General features: G+C 40.7%; 2 protein-coding genes across 4 annotated transcripts in view; one reads left to right on the top strand and one right to left on the bottom strand.

Annotated features, from left to right (window-relative positions):
* The window catches only part of LOC148899316 (beta-4C adrenergic receptor-like), a 182,361-nt gene that overhangs the window by 102,335 nt on the left and 64,432 nt on the right, over positions 1-15,594 (bottom strand). The gene's annotated exons all lie outside the window — the stretch shown is intronic.
* rab11fip1a (RAB11 family interacting protein 1 (class I) a) lies at positions 599-15,530 on the top strand. Of its 2 annotated transcripts, XM_088994482.1 has the most exons (7): positions 599-1,318; positions 7,683-8,104; positions 9,121-9,970; positions 11,532-13,459; positions 13,610-13,766; positions 14,085-14,190; positions 14,372-15,530. In XM_088994482.1, the coding sequence occupies exons 1-7, from the start codon at positions 969-971 to the stop codon at positions 14,573-14,575; spliced, it is 4,017 nt and encodes a 1,338-aa protein (XP_088850608.1). In that variant the 5' UTR covers positions 599-968; the 3' UTR covers positions 14,576-15,530. The 2 variants fall into 2 exon arrangements, with proteins under 2 accessions (XP_088850608.1, XP_088850607.1); XM_088994481.1 differs by having other exon boundaries at positions 11,532-13,766.

Genomic DNA, 15,594 nt, shown 5'->3' with positions numbered 1-15,594 from the left:
TCATCAGCATATTTTGGAAAACTCAGATACTTTTACTGAGATGGAATCAATTAATGTACTACTTATTTTTTTTTTATTAATCTAAGTGAACAATTTAGTGCAAGTATTCCTTCCTATTTTTTAAGACATTAAATGGATGCCCAACTATTGAATCAGTTGTTAAAGCGCTATAAAAATCAATATGTATCGTTGTTGTTATTATTATTATTAGTAGTACTACGGTTTAAGGAGCGCATTTTGTTCCATTTTACATTTTTTTAAATGGTGTTTTATTTTAGCAGCCAGCCTGTAAACGTCATTCTCAAGCACGCATTTATACATTGAAGTCTTTCCTTAGTTGGAAACCTCTGCGTTGTGGCAACACTTTATGAGTCACTGCACCTTTTTTACATCAGTGACATACTGTGATGTATTAGATATTACATATGTACAGTTTATATTAGTTTTACCTGGCCGATCATTGGACTTACCTTTTTGGTTGAACACGTGACTCAAATAGTGACGCCCATCAGCATCACGGTCCAATCAGCGAATAATATAAAATATTGACAGTCACATCAAGCCAATCGGATATTCGTATGTAAAGTATCAACGACAATCCAGAACATCGAGGAAGTAAGCGTTTTAACTTTCCGCAACGCACAATAAGGGATTTGTGTGTTATTTAATGACAGCTTCTTCAAATATTTTGATAATACTGCTCTCTTATCTTCACGTCTACGCCTGGCGCTCTGCCAGCGGCTTAAATATAGTGTTGACGAGGAATAGCGAGACGTACAAACCTCAGCTTCCGAGACAGAAGCTCAGCTCGGTAACTCTAAACTGTCAGTTAATAAGAGACTGACAAACGTTGATCATTCTGGACCGAGGCTCAGCTCGGCAACTCTAAACCTCAGGTTAACAACACCAGCGCGAGTTTCCCACAATCGTTCAGGAAGCTTATCGCTACATTTTGGCTGACTGCGGCGATGTCTCTGGTCGACCAGAGCCAGCAGTCGTTCCCCACCAGCGTGCAGGTAACGGTGCACCAGGCTCGGCACCTTCGCCCCAAGGGGAAGAATGGCACGAACGACGCCTATGCCATCATCCAGGTGGCCAAAGACAAATTTTCCACCGCAGTTGCGGAGAAGAGTGTGGCCCCGATGTGGAAAGAGGAGGCTTCGTTCGACCTGCCGCTCTTCCACCCCGGCAACGCCGACCGCTGCACACTTTACATCATCGTCATGCATCGAGTTCAGGCCGGACTCGACAAGTTCCTTGGTCAGGCGGTAGTCAACTTGTTGGAGCTGTACGAAAACAGAGGACGCCAAAAGCCAGAGTAAGCTAACTTTATAAATCGCAATACACATGATGGTGATACAAACCAGATTTTAAATTACCCAAAAACCTAATTGAAAAATTATTTGTATTCTCAAATGGATTTACAATTTATAGCCATGTTATTGCTAGTGACGAGTGATATTTGTTCACGTTTCAAGCATACTCGCCATTGGGTTATTATTGAGGTCACCCTTTGTTTGATTCATGACCAGGCCATAACTCGTTTGGTTACTGCCAGTGTGAGTCTCAATGGTTGTTCCTCAATACGTGCCCCATGATTGGCTGGCAACCAGACCAGAGTTTTCATGTCCTCTGTAGCGATAGGTTCCAACTCACATTTGACAAAAATAACAAAATGGGCTCGAATAAATGGTTTTTTTTTTGTAACTTGCAGCATTGCACAACTCGCCAGTTGAATTCTAGTTTATGGCCACTAATGAGTGTCTATGTGTTTTGGTAACATTACAGTGAATGTGATATGGGTCCAGAATTTGTTTTCGTCATTATTTTTCACTCACATTTTATTTTCACACACATTTGTTACCCGTTTTAATCATTTTGTTGTGGTGTGACGTGCTGTAAGGCAGATATGATGTGTTTCAGACCCACCCTGAAATCATTGTCTGACAATTGCTGGTGTCAGCTGCTCACATTCCTCTGAGACATTACCTCTATGCTGTATGTGCTCACACCCTGATGTTTTGGATTACTTTAGATTAAAAATGTTGCAGAGGGTGTAACATCTAGAAGCACGCACACACACGTGCTCACACACACACAAAATATTCTGAACATATTAAGATAAAGTTTGAGTATTTGGTGACAACTTCAAATCTAAAGTCACGAATAATGACTTATTGTGCTTTACATATGACAATTTGAAATTTTGGTTCAGACTTTAGCAAGCATCGTGGACTTTTAAAAGTTTAATTTGTTTTCATGGGCCAAATAATAATAATAATAATGTGGCGAGCCAGATTTGGCCTTCGGGCCTTGACTTTGACACGTGTGTTTTATCAACACCATTTCCATTTGGCCTGTTCTCTTGAGCACTGCACTCATCTTATCTTGTGTATGCACAGGGCCTTTTAGCACTTTTTGGGAAGAGACAAACAATAAAACATGAAGTAAAATACATTGTTGTCACTAAACATTAGGGTTGGGCATCATAAGAAGTTGGACAATTCAGATTCTTGTTCTTGGTTAGAATTTCGGTTCCTTACGCTTCTCAATTCCAGTGGAAATCTATGTGAACATCCTTTTAATCAAATCACCAGGGAACATTGTTCAACAAGTTGGTGAAACTCCACTTTATTCGGTATAAAAAATACTCTCACAGGAAATCATGAAAAAAAAATCACCCATCATAAAACAATTATAAACTTTACAAGAAAATGTCTGAAATGGATATGTAAAAATAAGTCGTATAAACTGGGGAATAGCGACTGACCTGAATAATGATGTGTTGCAGTTATTATAATATATATAATATTTTTACTTGTCAAAAGGGAGAATAAAAAAGTGCACCATTGTTGACGATACCATATAAAAACATTGAAAGACCATATGCTGGCAAGCATTCTTCCTCTGTTCCACCGCTTTTTGATCACCTTGTGTCCGGAGCTGTCGCAAAGCATACTGTCTTTCTTGTGCCCAGGAGATTGAACAATAAAGTTCTAAACTATTTTAGAGGCAGGTTTTCCTGAACGTCACAATCGAAATGAAATCAATTACAAATTTTGCAACTGTTTTGGGCTTATGACATACCGTTGTAGCTAATTGTAGCCATAACATTGCAGGCTTGTGTCAAAACAAACATTCCAGCGCAATAAAAACACAGAAACACTTTGTATCCGTGACATTTCATGTATTTAAAACATCCCCCTGTTCATCTTTTGACTGCAAAAATGATTCTCAGCAGTTACCAGATGGAACCTGACTTGCAGGAACAGCGAACGCATGCTTGAGGGGCATAGCTGGGTAAGAACAGCGTGTTAATCAACACCCAGTTAGTCAGCTGATGTAACAATTCATTGTCTCCGTCAAGCAACTACAGGCACGCCAAGGTGACATTTTGACACAGTCGAGATGCCTGCAGTCACATCAGGCAATTTTCTGAGAAGCTTCACAAAAGGTTTCCACAATAACTGTACAGTTTGACAAGGAGCTCAGTTGACATTGGAATGTTACTTATCTTAGGGGAGAAATGCTTAGTTTTGATCGTGATATTAATTTAACCAAATCTGTTATCACAATGCATTGAACTTCTTGCTCATCCATTCATTGAATCTTCAATCATGATTGCTCCATCCATATAATAGTTCACTTAACTCATTCACTGCCATTCACAAATTTATTTGGATATTGAAAATATGACGTAGAGCACCATTCCCGAATATGTTCAGATTTTGTTGTTTTCATGCTTGAGTGTCACTAAAGCGCTGGCCATGGCCTCTGGCAATGTTTTTTTCTTTTCCACCAGGGGGCAGCATTTCCCTTTTTTACATGTTGGCACTTTGGTCCAGCTTCAGCTGTTGTTAAAGTGCTATATAAACCATTGTTACTGTACAATGTATGTATTGTTATTGTACTAATAAGCATTGTATTGTATTTTGGAGAGCTGCCCTCATTTCAAGCTCATATAACTCCAGACCAATATAATTAACTGTTTTTTTCTGATAAAAGAAGAGAGTCTAAGGTTTCTAACATTTTATTAAATGTTTAAGTAGTCCTAAAACCCAATATTCTGTGGGTCCTGGAATTCAAGTGACAATGACAAAAACCCTGGCACTGGAGTGGACACATTTTTGCACATGTCTGTCAGTGAATGAGTTTATAGATTACAATTCTCAATTAGGTGATGTTTTGTTTTCATTCATTTTCGGAATAACGGGTTGTCTTTGAGCAGAAGGGGGATACACTCTGAACTGCTTTCCAGCCAATCACAGGACAGTCCGCGCTCACACTCACCCCTTAGGACAATTTTGAGTGTTCAATCAGCCTACCATGCATGTTTTGGGAATGTGCGAGTAAACCGGAGTACCAGGAGAAAACCAACCCACACCCGGGGAAAACATTCAAACTTCACATTGAGAGGCCAGAACTGGAATTGAACTCGATACCTCTGCACTGTGAGATCACTGTTCTAACTACTGGAATACCGAGCGGCCCAGCCCTTTCAATTTATGCAATTAATATTCATTGAGTCTTGATTCGTAACTCTTCCCACAAAGTGTAAAAAGGCCCTGTGCAAACGTTCTTTCTCACTGACTTTGTTCAGAACAACCGTGTTTGGATTTCTGGCAAAATGGTCCAACTCCTTGTAAAGTATCTGGAATTTGCTTAGACAGGTTAGGACAACATTGTTCAGTTGATTAGCAGTTTCTTTTGATGCACCAGTTTCTGGTTTTGATTTCCTTTTTTTTTTTCAAATAGGATGATCTGATTTTCCCCATATCATTTTAATAGCAGTAGTCAGCACTTGCAGTAATGTATTATTTTAGTATTTTTTTTCTCACTGAATTATTTATTGCAGTCGTGTTTTTTGTAGATATGCCAATTACATCAATGAATTTATTGTCGTATCTTTCATTGAGTTCTGCCTCTATTGTTCTCATTCGTATAGCAATTTTATCAGAATCAGAAAACCTTTATTCGTCCCACAGTGGGGAAATTTTCAGTCCACAGCAGCAATTTGAAAGGGGATGGGTGTGGGGGTGAAAGGATAGAAAAACAAGATATTCTAAGGATAGTAAAATAAAAATGTCAACTGTATACTGTAAATGTGCAAAACCGTTTCATTAAGAATACATAGTGCAAGTATAAAGGCATATTGATATATCTAGCTGTATTGCATCAACCTATATTTACAGTACAAGTGTCCAGTTTTTGTTTTCTTTTTCCCCACATGTGATTATTGGGGATTGCGAAGCCTGACAGCAGTCGGTAGGAACGAGTGGCGGTACCTCTCCTTCTTTCAGCGTGGGTGCACCAGTCTCGAGAGTTTTTTTTTTCTTACAGGCATTTTCAAGCCCTCAAGTCATCTGAGGCTCGTCCTTGTGTCTATTATTTTAGCAACATTTTTAATAGGGCAGTGCAAGTCATAAAGAGTATTGAACCCTTAAAGGACAACCGACGTCACTTGATTTTTAACTGACATCAGAAAAACGTTTATAACATCTAAATTACCCAAAACACGCAGTATGATATTTTTAGTCAAATGCAAAACACCAATAAAAATGACTTAAAGTGTCCAAAATCTGCAAAAAATTGAGCTGCGAATTGGGCATTTTCAGAAAGTCCCTCTCCCAGTTCGTGACGTCACGCCAAGACGTCTAGCATTGCTAGTGAATCAAATCAATTGCTTCAGATTCGGAGAATATGCTTTCTTGTTACACATCCAGTTATGAATATGATTCAAATAGTTCTGAAGAGGAAAGCATACATGTTTGCAATCGATTAAATAATTTATTTGTGCCATTTTGAGGCAACATTGGGAGTAAATCTCTCAACCAAAAAAAGAGGCACAAAATGACGACCTCCTGTGGCCACCTCCGTTTCCACAGGCTGATAAATTCCTTATATGGCGCTTGGACGCCCTCTTCTGGCCTTCTGGCGGCTTTTGGGTGCAACACGAGGTCCCCAGACCAAACAAGTACATACAGCAAAATACATTGACGTGATGGAAGGACTGCTAGAATGCGTCTTTTTTACGGTCCCTTAGTGACGTCACGTACGGACTCGTCACCAACTCAAAAACAAGACTTCCGGAGTATTCAGCGCGAGTCTTAAAACGTAAAATATAGCTATATGCGGTGGAATCTTTGTAAAATACGCTCAGTAGAAGTCATTTAAAGCCATTTTACAAATTATGGACACAACTTGTCCGGAGACGTCGGTTGTCCTTTAAGTAATTCTGGAGACTCAAAAGAAAGTGCCCGAGTAGCTATCCAATAGTAGCCAATCCATTAAAGGATTATTTTTCAAAAAGATGACTGGCAAGTTTGATTCATGCAAACATTGATACAAATCAATATCATTTTCACACCATTTTCTTTGTGACAAGAAATAAGCCCTGTGCAAGGGAGTCTTGGAGACATTGCTGCTAAATTTTGCCGGTTTCCATGTTGCCAAAGGAAAGATGTTTGGTGAAAGAAATCTTATTTTGTATTTGCATGCAAACTATTTGTTGTTTTGAAACATGTCATGTTTGACTTGGCTCAGTCCTCAGAGTGGAAGATGTGACTGCTTGAATTAGTATTCGTATAACCTTTATGACATCAATCAGAGGAATGTTGATTCACTCCCAAGCTTGACTCCTGACTGTTGTCTTTACAAGAGCCTGACAGTAAATTGACTAATACAGCGGTAAACTCTCTATGAACTGCATAAAAACGCCCAATGATCATGTTAAAGTTAACGTGACCAGAGTTACAACTTAACATGCAATCTTGTTGAAGTGAAAGGAAGTGTTTTTGCTTCTCATTTTAAACAAGCACCACAACACTTGTCATTATTTTTTAATTTTTGAGACATTCCCATGCCTTTTTTTCATGCCATAGTTTTCCAGACTATTAATTACTCCGGAGTATTTGCACCAATAACAAATGCATCATAAAGAAGAAAAAAAACATCTAACAAGGAACAATCATTTTAGGACTAAAATTTAATTGACCTGCTGTGAAACAGTGCAATGCTGGTTTATTCAGTGGCCAGTGCATCAAGGTAATGTACACGGAAATAGTTCAAGCACAAACTGCTGATTGGTTTACGATACAGCCTGTGTAATGAAAATAATGGTAGTGAAGCACTTCCTGTTTCCCCTGAATACTCTCTCAAGAGTAGTGGTTAGTTATCAGAGTGAATTTACAAATACAGTATAACCCATTTTGACAGCAGCAAATCAGTCCTGGTTGGATTCAAAACTTTGAACTAGACCAAACTTTTTCTTTTTTTTTCAAAATGTCTTCACTAGCCCATAACTAGAATCTTACATTGCACTATAGAAGAAACATGGTCGATTATTGTGATATATTTTTTTTGTGCTGTAAATTGTATATCCCTCTCAGGACAGGAGCTGCATGCAAAAGTAGTGATATTTGTACCGCTACTTTTACAGTTTTGGGCAGTTGACCCATACTTTTGCAAAATTAGAAGCGGAAGTTTCAAATCAAATCCTTATTGTCTGAACAATTCAATGCTTGCGCTCACTAGCCACAGCCGACGTCAGATGAGATCCAATGCTCAGGTAAATGACCATCCAATTTGTGTCCACCCTCCCACCCACTCCCTCCAATTGTGCATTATGTAAAAGAAACCTTGAATTATTGCAGTATTAAATTCACCATCTCTCTCATTTTCAGTTGGTTCCCGTTGGTGGACAAGAGCGGAAAAGCGGACAAGCTGCGAGGCGACGTCCTGCTTGGCATCACCTTCATGAGGAACAACATGTCTGCGAGCATGGTTGATCTTTCTACGCGGGACAAGCCTCGTTCACGCATGTCCAAGTTGAAAGACAAAGTCCGTTTGAAGAAGAAAGACAGCTTCTCTGACTCTGGATCGGTTATGAGTCAAGCCCAGACAGACAGCGAAGGAGACCGTGATTCACTCTCGTCTAATCAAACATCAGGAGAGAAAAAAAAATCAAAGCTTAAAAACCTTTTTGCACCTAAATCCAAGTTGCAGCGGAGCACCTCACATTCCACGTTTACCCTCGGTTCCTCTCCTAAGAATTCGTCCCTCAGCGGCAGCCGCTCATCTGGTATCAATGTCGAAACCCCTGAAGGTATACTTTCCGTTTTTGTGTTGGAGTTGTTCATTTCCTAACTGTTTGGTATGTTGCTTTAAAAAAAAAAAAAAAAATATATATATATATATATATATATATATATATATATATATATATATATATATATATATATATATATATATATATATATATATATATATATATATATATATATATACCACACAAACACACCATTCTTCTTATTTTTATTTTTACAATAATGTCAAGAGCAAAAGAAGCCAATCATAGAAGCAAATCAGAATTTCGATTTTGATTATTCGTCCAGCTCTATTTTTCAAGCCACATGAAATGATGTGATGTACCAGATCTGGCCCGAAGTCCTTGAGTTTGACAGCAGTGATGTAGTGATAGAGCTCTTATTTATTTATGTATTTATTTTTGCATGTTGCTATACGTTCGCTGGCATGAGTAGATTTAAACAAACAAAACAAAAAATGTTTATTTAAGTTATTCACGGGCTGACAAAAATGTGTCCTCTCCTGTGCCAGGGTTTTTGTCATTTTCACTCAAATTGCAGGACCCACAGAATATTGAGTTTTAGGATTACATACACATTCAATGCAGTGTAAGAAACCTTAGACTTCATCAGAAAAAATAGTTAATTCCTTAATTATATAGGTCTGAAATTATCTGAGCCTGAAATGGGGGTGGCTGTACAAAGGCAAATGCTGCCCCCTCTTGGGAGGGAAAAACATTGCCAGAGGTCCGACTGCTTTATCGGCACCCGCAGCAAGAAAAACCAAAACCCGAATACATTTGGGAATGGCAGTGAATGAGTTAATTACAAACTAAGTAAAAGTTGTAATTTTTTGCAGTGGTGAGGTTGGGAACCATGGCACTACCAAACTACACCAATGGACTCCATTTATTTCTTGCCATGTGCGCTGCCATGATTAGTCTATAAATATTTTTTTAAGAGAGCAAAGTTGAGACTGTTGAATAGAATACAAACTGTAAGCAATAGCCTCACATCCTTTTCTCTTCTTCCATAGTCAAGAAGAAATTCAAATTTCTTGGGCACAAGCGTAGTGGTAGCTCAGACAGCAAGGTGTCATTAGGTCCATTATCCTTGTTGAGCCGTTCCAAGCACAGCAGCAGTGACCTAAATAACTCCAGCAATAATGGCGCCCATATTTATGCTGAAGAAGCAGAGGCCAGACACGGCTCTACCCTGAGTTTAAGCAGCTCCGGCCAAGGTTCTATGGAGAATGTACAGCAAAGCACCAACAGTGTCTTGGCAAAGAAACACACACCAGTGCCTTTGTTCAGGTCAGAGACGAGAGAGAGGCTCATGATGGAAAAAAAACGACAAGAGGAAGAGGAAAGACGGCAGAGTGAAGCCATGCGGCTGGAAGAAGAAAATCAGAGAAAGACAGATGAATATGAGAGGACCAGATACTTTGCTGAGGATGAAGTGAGACGAGAAAAACAGAGGGAGGAAGAGAAAGAAGAACAACGCCGAAGGCTGGAAGAAGTAGAGATTGAAGAGCGCCACAAAATGGAGGAACCGACTCAAAAAAGAGAAGAGCAGAAAACTCACGAGGAAGCATCCATGACCGAAAGGCTTTCCTCTTTGTTTGGAATCATAAGAAAAAGGGAGGAGGCTCCACAGCACCCTAAAGAAGAAGAAGAAATGGCCACACAAGATCCTCACTATGATGCAAGAGACCAGGAAGTTTTCAAGGCCACTAACTCATTTGAGAATATGTCACACAGTTCTACAACTCATTTTAACAGCAATGAAAGCCCATCTAATGAGGAGAATTACAGCCTGAACCCACAAACTTCCTCAGCCATGCTCTTCCAAGATCGTGCCACAAGAGTGTCCACAGTTAAACCAAGGTAAGCCTAAAAAAAACAATGGATTTATTTATTTACTTTGACTTGTCAAATATTATTTTCTGAGGGCGAATCAAAATCATTTATACAGCCCTTAATCACAAAACAGCCAAGAGCAGACTGCACCAACCTCGTGCCTGTGGGCACAAGTGTGATTCCAGTTTCTGTCAAAACATGCCACGTGAGTGAAAGTAGTAACATAAGATTTACCAAACAGAACAATCTGTCAAATTGCAGAGTCTCTTTGAAAATGGTCACTTCAGCCTGAGAGCAACGCAATAGGAATTTGGAAAATTGGACAATGGAATCCTGAATATGTTGGTCTTTTTGAAGAGCACCTTGATGTGGCGTTGATCCCAGAGGATCTGTGCAAAAAAATAAAGTAGGTTAGTCGGACAGAATAACTTTTATCTGCTAGGATTAACCCCGATTGGCTGGTAGGTTTCAGTTCAAATTTTCTGCCAATAAACCTGCTGATATTCTCGCGGGTTCTTATTGTCAATGCATCAACATTATTATGATGTTTTGAATAGCGTCACTTTCCCTAAAAACGCCACTTAAATGGTATGAGTCAAGCATTTGTGAGAAGAAATGGCCACTCAAAGGTATTCTTGTTTGGTAATCAGTTGTTTTTTGCCTGAATTTATTTACGGAGAATTTTAGAGTCCTTGAAGTGCTGTTTCCTCCCTTTTTTCGTTTCACAAAGGTGGCAGCCACTTGTCACATTGCAAATTAAAGTGTCTAACATTCTCCTCACAATATTTTCAACAATGAAAGAGACCTGTTCATTCATTTATATTAAATGCATTATTGACATATTTGACTTGCACTGGTGACTCCTGGACTATCGTTAGTCTTCCAACCAGAAGTTGACCGACCTGTTGAGCCAGACTGCTCTGTTGTATGATGGGGAAAAGGGCGTGTTCACTTTTGTGAAGATGTTGTGGAACAGGTTGCGAAAAGAGCTTGTAGAAGTAGTTACAGTGTGACTTGTAATGACGACGTCTTGGGTATGTGTTTTTTCATTTTTCTCCTTTTTTAAAATTTTCCTCTACGTTTGGATCTTGGTGGCATTTTTGTTGGCTTTGGTTCATTGTGGTGAGCAAGCACTTATTTATCAATGACTAAGTTTTGTATTTGATGGTGGATTTGGGTGTTGAAGGAGAAAAGCTTTACATTACGCTTAAATTGAGTTTGGAGGTAGAAAGCCGGAAAGAAGCCTTTCAACAAAATATTTATTTTTGACTTAAAATAGAAACATCTTGCAGGCATAGCTTCCGTACCTTGTCTTTGGGTATGAAAGGGTGTGCTTACTAACAGTTTAGTAGATATGAAATGGTTAGAGTTCACACGTATGTTCAGTGGTTTACAGAAATATATTAACTTTGCTTTTGTCAAACAATCACAAGGGTAACACAATGTTTGGCATTCAATTTTGTCATGAAAATGTGCTTATCTGGAAGCTATAAGCTAATTTGGTGATGGGTTTATACATTGGTGGATCTAACCCTGGGTTATTTTACAGTGTCACTGATTTGTAGGCCTTTTTTCCACTTCTTGGCAGATTGAGTCATTCTCTGGAATCTGAATCCTCTGAGCATCCAAAATCTGAGTACTCTGAGTCTCAAACCACCAGTGTTCCAGTGGACCAACAGTGGTCTTCCCCGGTCACCTCTGAATCTCCCCTCTCTAGTGTACCATATGACTTCCCTGATACTTTCTCCAATCTTCATTCTTCCTTGGCTCCCCTGAGATTCAGGGAAAGTCTGTCTGGTTCCCTGCCTAAACCTCCGCGTGGTTCCCCACCAGGTTCCCCACCTGGTTCCCCTTATAAAAGCCCACCTGGTTCTCTGTATAAAAGTCTGCCTGGTTCCACACTTGGCTCTCTGCACAAAAGTCCTCCTGTTTCCCCGCTTGCTTCTCTGCACAAAAGTCCACCTGGTTCCCCACTTGGTTCTCTGCACAATAGTCCACCTGGTTCCCCGCTTGGTTCTCTGCGTAAAAGTCTGCCTGGTTCCCCGCTTGGTTATCTACACAAAAGTCCGCCTTGTTCCTTGGTTGGTTCTCTGCACAGAAGTCCGCCTGGTTCCCCGTATTCTTCTCTGCGCAAAAGTCCGGCTGGTTCCCCGCCTCGTTCCCCACCTGGTTCTGCACCTGGTTCGCCGCCTGGTTCCCCGCTTTGTTCCCCGCCTGGTTCTGCGCCTGGTTCCCCGCTTGGTTCCCCGCCTGGTTCACTTCACAAAAGTCCGCCAGGTTCCCCGTTTGGTTCGCTACACCAAAGTCCGCCTAGTTCCCCGCCTGTTTCACTGTATAAAAGTGGACCTGGTTCCCAGCTTGGTTCGCCATACAAAAGTCCGACTGGTTCCCTATTTGATTCACTGCACAAAAGTCCGCTGAGTTCCCCGCCTGGTTCCCCGTGTATAAGTCCGACAGCTTCCCCATGTAGAAGTCGCCCCGATTCCCCATCTAAAAGCCCTCCTGGTTCCCCTTCTGTCAGTGCAGAGTCATCTTCACCCACAATGGCTGAGAAGACAGGAAGATCCCCCTTACCACCCTTGTATCCCATATATGAGGCTGGTGGAACCAAAGAGGCGCAGATCTTAAGAGACCCAAATGGATCTCAGCAGGCGAAAAGACTCTCTCTGCCACTTCCTGATTATGAGACACTATATCCCCAGAAGAGACATGGAGTACAGGGACACACTCGATGGGATCATATCATTGCCGAGGTTAATCAAAGACATATGGACAGTGAACCAGAATTGGTCGGTCCAGAAATGAGTGTGGATGAGCCAGCGGGACCAAGGCAGGCTGGACCTTCAATTCCAGAAGAAAACAATACTATGGGCTATTTTCAAACGCATCACAAGGAAAGCAAACATAGGTCGTCCAAAAAAGTAGCGGCCCCTCTTCCACCAAAGCAAGTCACTGCAGAACTTCTAAATACTGAAAAAAATACAAGCAGGAGCTTCCAAGAGATCTCTCATAATGGATCCGAGAATGCTTTGCAACAGTCCAGTCGACCGGCATATCTGACTAGTTCTGTCAGTCAAACGGAGTGGGATTCGTCAACATTTGACGACCAGACGAAACCTCCAGAGAGCCCTGACACGTCAGTTCCCACTGCTAGACCGAGGCAACGATCTTTCAAGAGAGAGCCAACGGAGATGGAGGTACCACCAAAACCAGCTAGAGCATCAGATGGTCTCTATACCAGTGTAACCCATAGGGAACAAAAACCTGAAAGCCTTGGAATGACGGCGGATGATCTTGATCAAATATTCAGTGAGGAGAAATCAAGGGATCCTTTCTCAAGTTTGAATGGCTATGAAACAAGCAAAAGACAGGATGAGGATGAGGACAGGCAAACCAGTCCAGTTTTCCCCCTCAAAAATTCAGCTCAACGAATGTCATCCCCTCTATCAAGAAGTAACTCTATAAAGGCTTTTACATTACGACGAGAACCCTCGGCTGAAGACCAAGCCACCAAAGGTAATCAAGAACGCCCAACAAGGGATGGTGTCATTGAATCCATCACACAAAGACATCCATCTGATGGGAAGGCACAAATTAATCTCTCCGATGGAGAGGATCCATATGGTCGAGATTATTTTCCAGAATCGTCCTCTTTCCCTTTTTCAGACCCCCTCCCTGTTCTAATGGATGAACCGTCCTTACAAGCAGGAGTGTTGTCTGCGCGACAGAAACCCAAGAAACCATTGATGCCACCCACTGAGACTCCTCAGTTTGGCAATTCCCAGATTAGTAATGGAGATGGCCTTGCTTCCACGTTATCCAGGTGAGACCTAAAAAGTCCTGAGTTTGCATTTGCAAGCAGTTGCTTCACATCGCAATGTGGTTGCAGTTGCAATTCGGATACAGAAATCTTTGGATGTTGGTTTTACCTTGGTTGGGATTGTTGGCCTTCTTGGTGAATTCAGGCTTGGACTTTGAAAACATGATTAAAACCTTTAGCAAATACTTATCTATTATATGTTATGCAAACCCCTTTGAAACACATTGACCTGAGGTGCCCGGTTGCTGCAAAACTACTTTTGCGACGTACCCAATAGTTTTCTGTAGTGTAGCGGAGTTAAGAATTTGAATTTCCTTGCAGGCCTCATCCAGTGAAGCCCATGCACTCGATTGAAAGTCAGCATCCCACCACCACCTTTTCACTGAAAGACATACGTTCTCAGAGTGGCACAGCTGGAAATGTTAAGGTACTGTGACATGACTATAAAATACCAATGGAACAAATGATAAATGTAATAGCCACATATTGACTCCCAAGATGCTCCAATAGACGTTTTGTGTCAGATTGTTCAAAATATTCATTCACCTTTTGATTCACTGTCACATTTTCTGAAAGAACACCTTAATATGTGTTTGTGCTTGACAAAGGTGGCAGGCGTGTCTGACGGCGGACCATTCACTCAGCTGACCCATGAAGAGCTCATCACGCTGGTGGTTAGGCAGCAAGCGGATCTGTCCAAGAAAGACTGCAAAATCAATGAGCTTGAAGAGTACATTGACAACCTGCTGGTGCGCGTCATTGAGGAGAAGCCTGCCATCCTGCACGCCATGAAAACTACCAAACCAGTATGATGTCATATGAGTCCAGTTTGCATCATGTTCCAGTACAGTTTTTCTTGTGTGTTTGTGTGCTGGTCTCAATGTGTACTAAGACATTCTTATTGGGCTCTTAATGCAAATGCACTTTGTGGAATAGGATGGAGATTCCTTCGAGAATGCTGGAACTCGTGTCTGATTGATGAACAAGCAGCTGAATGTGTGTAATGAAGTCAATGAATGTATTTGGACACAATGGTACTGCTGTTGCTTTTTGCCCTTGTTAAATGTGTTTGAAATGTTTTGCTTTATTTACAATACTTGAGAGGTGGGATGCGTTAGTTGAATAACAAATGTTTTTCCATAGTACAATAATTGTATACATGACTCAATCATTCCATGTGTATATCCATTTTATGCAAAACCCCAACTGATGATCACTATCCCCCCTCCCCCACATCCACTGAGGTATTTATGCCCCTCAATCAGCTACTATGCCTTCTCTGAAGATAGTGTGCCTTTGTTTAAATAGAAAAAAACAGCATAAAGCAAATAGCTAATTTTCACTTATTTTGAGTTGTCCGAGGCCTATGAGATGTTTGTTAGGATAACAGTGCAGTTATGTTAGAGAACTTGACAAAATGGCACAGAATCAGGCTTCTAATGATTTCTCCTCTCCTAATGTGCTCTTCTATGAAGTTGACAATAATTGAAGAAGAAAAGTTTACAGTGCTTCCAACCCGGCCTAAGTGGAAGCGCTTGTGAATAAGAACACCATATTTGTGACTGCCTCTGCACTGTTTCTTTTATGAATGTCAAGACATGTCTTCCAAAGCCTGTTGTGTCTTATTAGCTGAAGAACTTATTGTGGGCTACCTCTTATCATTCTGTGGGTCGAGCACTGAAAATGTGGATTGTAGCTCCAGTTATGATCTAGTCGACAGAGGTAATGAAATGTGGTTTTATTTTAAATAAAGACACTCCATCCAAACGCAAACTCGTTTTTATTTACATTAGATGCACTTTCATCCAACTGCTTGTCATTTCACATATTA

This window comes from Hippocampus bargibanti, linkage group LG04, assembly GCF_051943395.1.
Source record: "Hippocampus bargibanti isolate YZ-2025 linkage group LG04, ASM5194339v1, whole genome shotgun sequence".
NCBI classification, from domain to species: domain Eukaryota; kingdom Metazoa; phylum Chordata; class Actinopteri; order Syngnathiformes; family Syngnathidae; genus Hippocampus; species Hippocampus bargibanti.
This window is presented reverse-complemented; position numbering and strand designations above follow the sequence as displayed.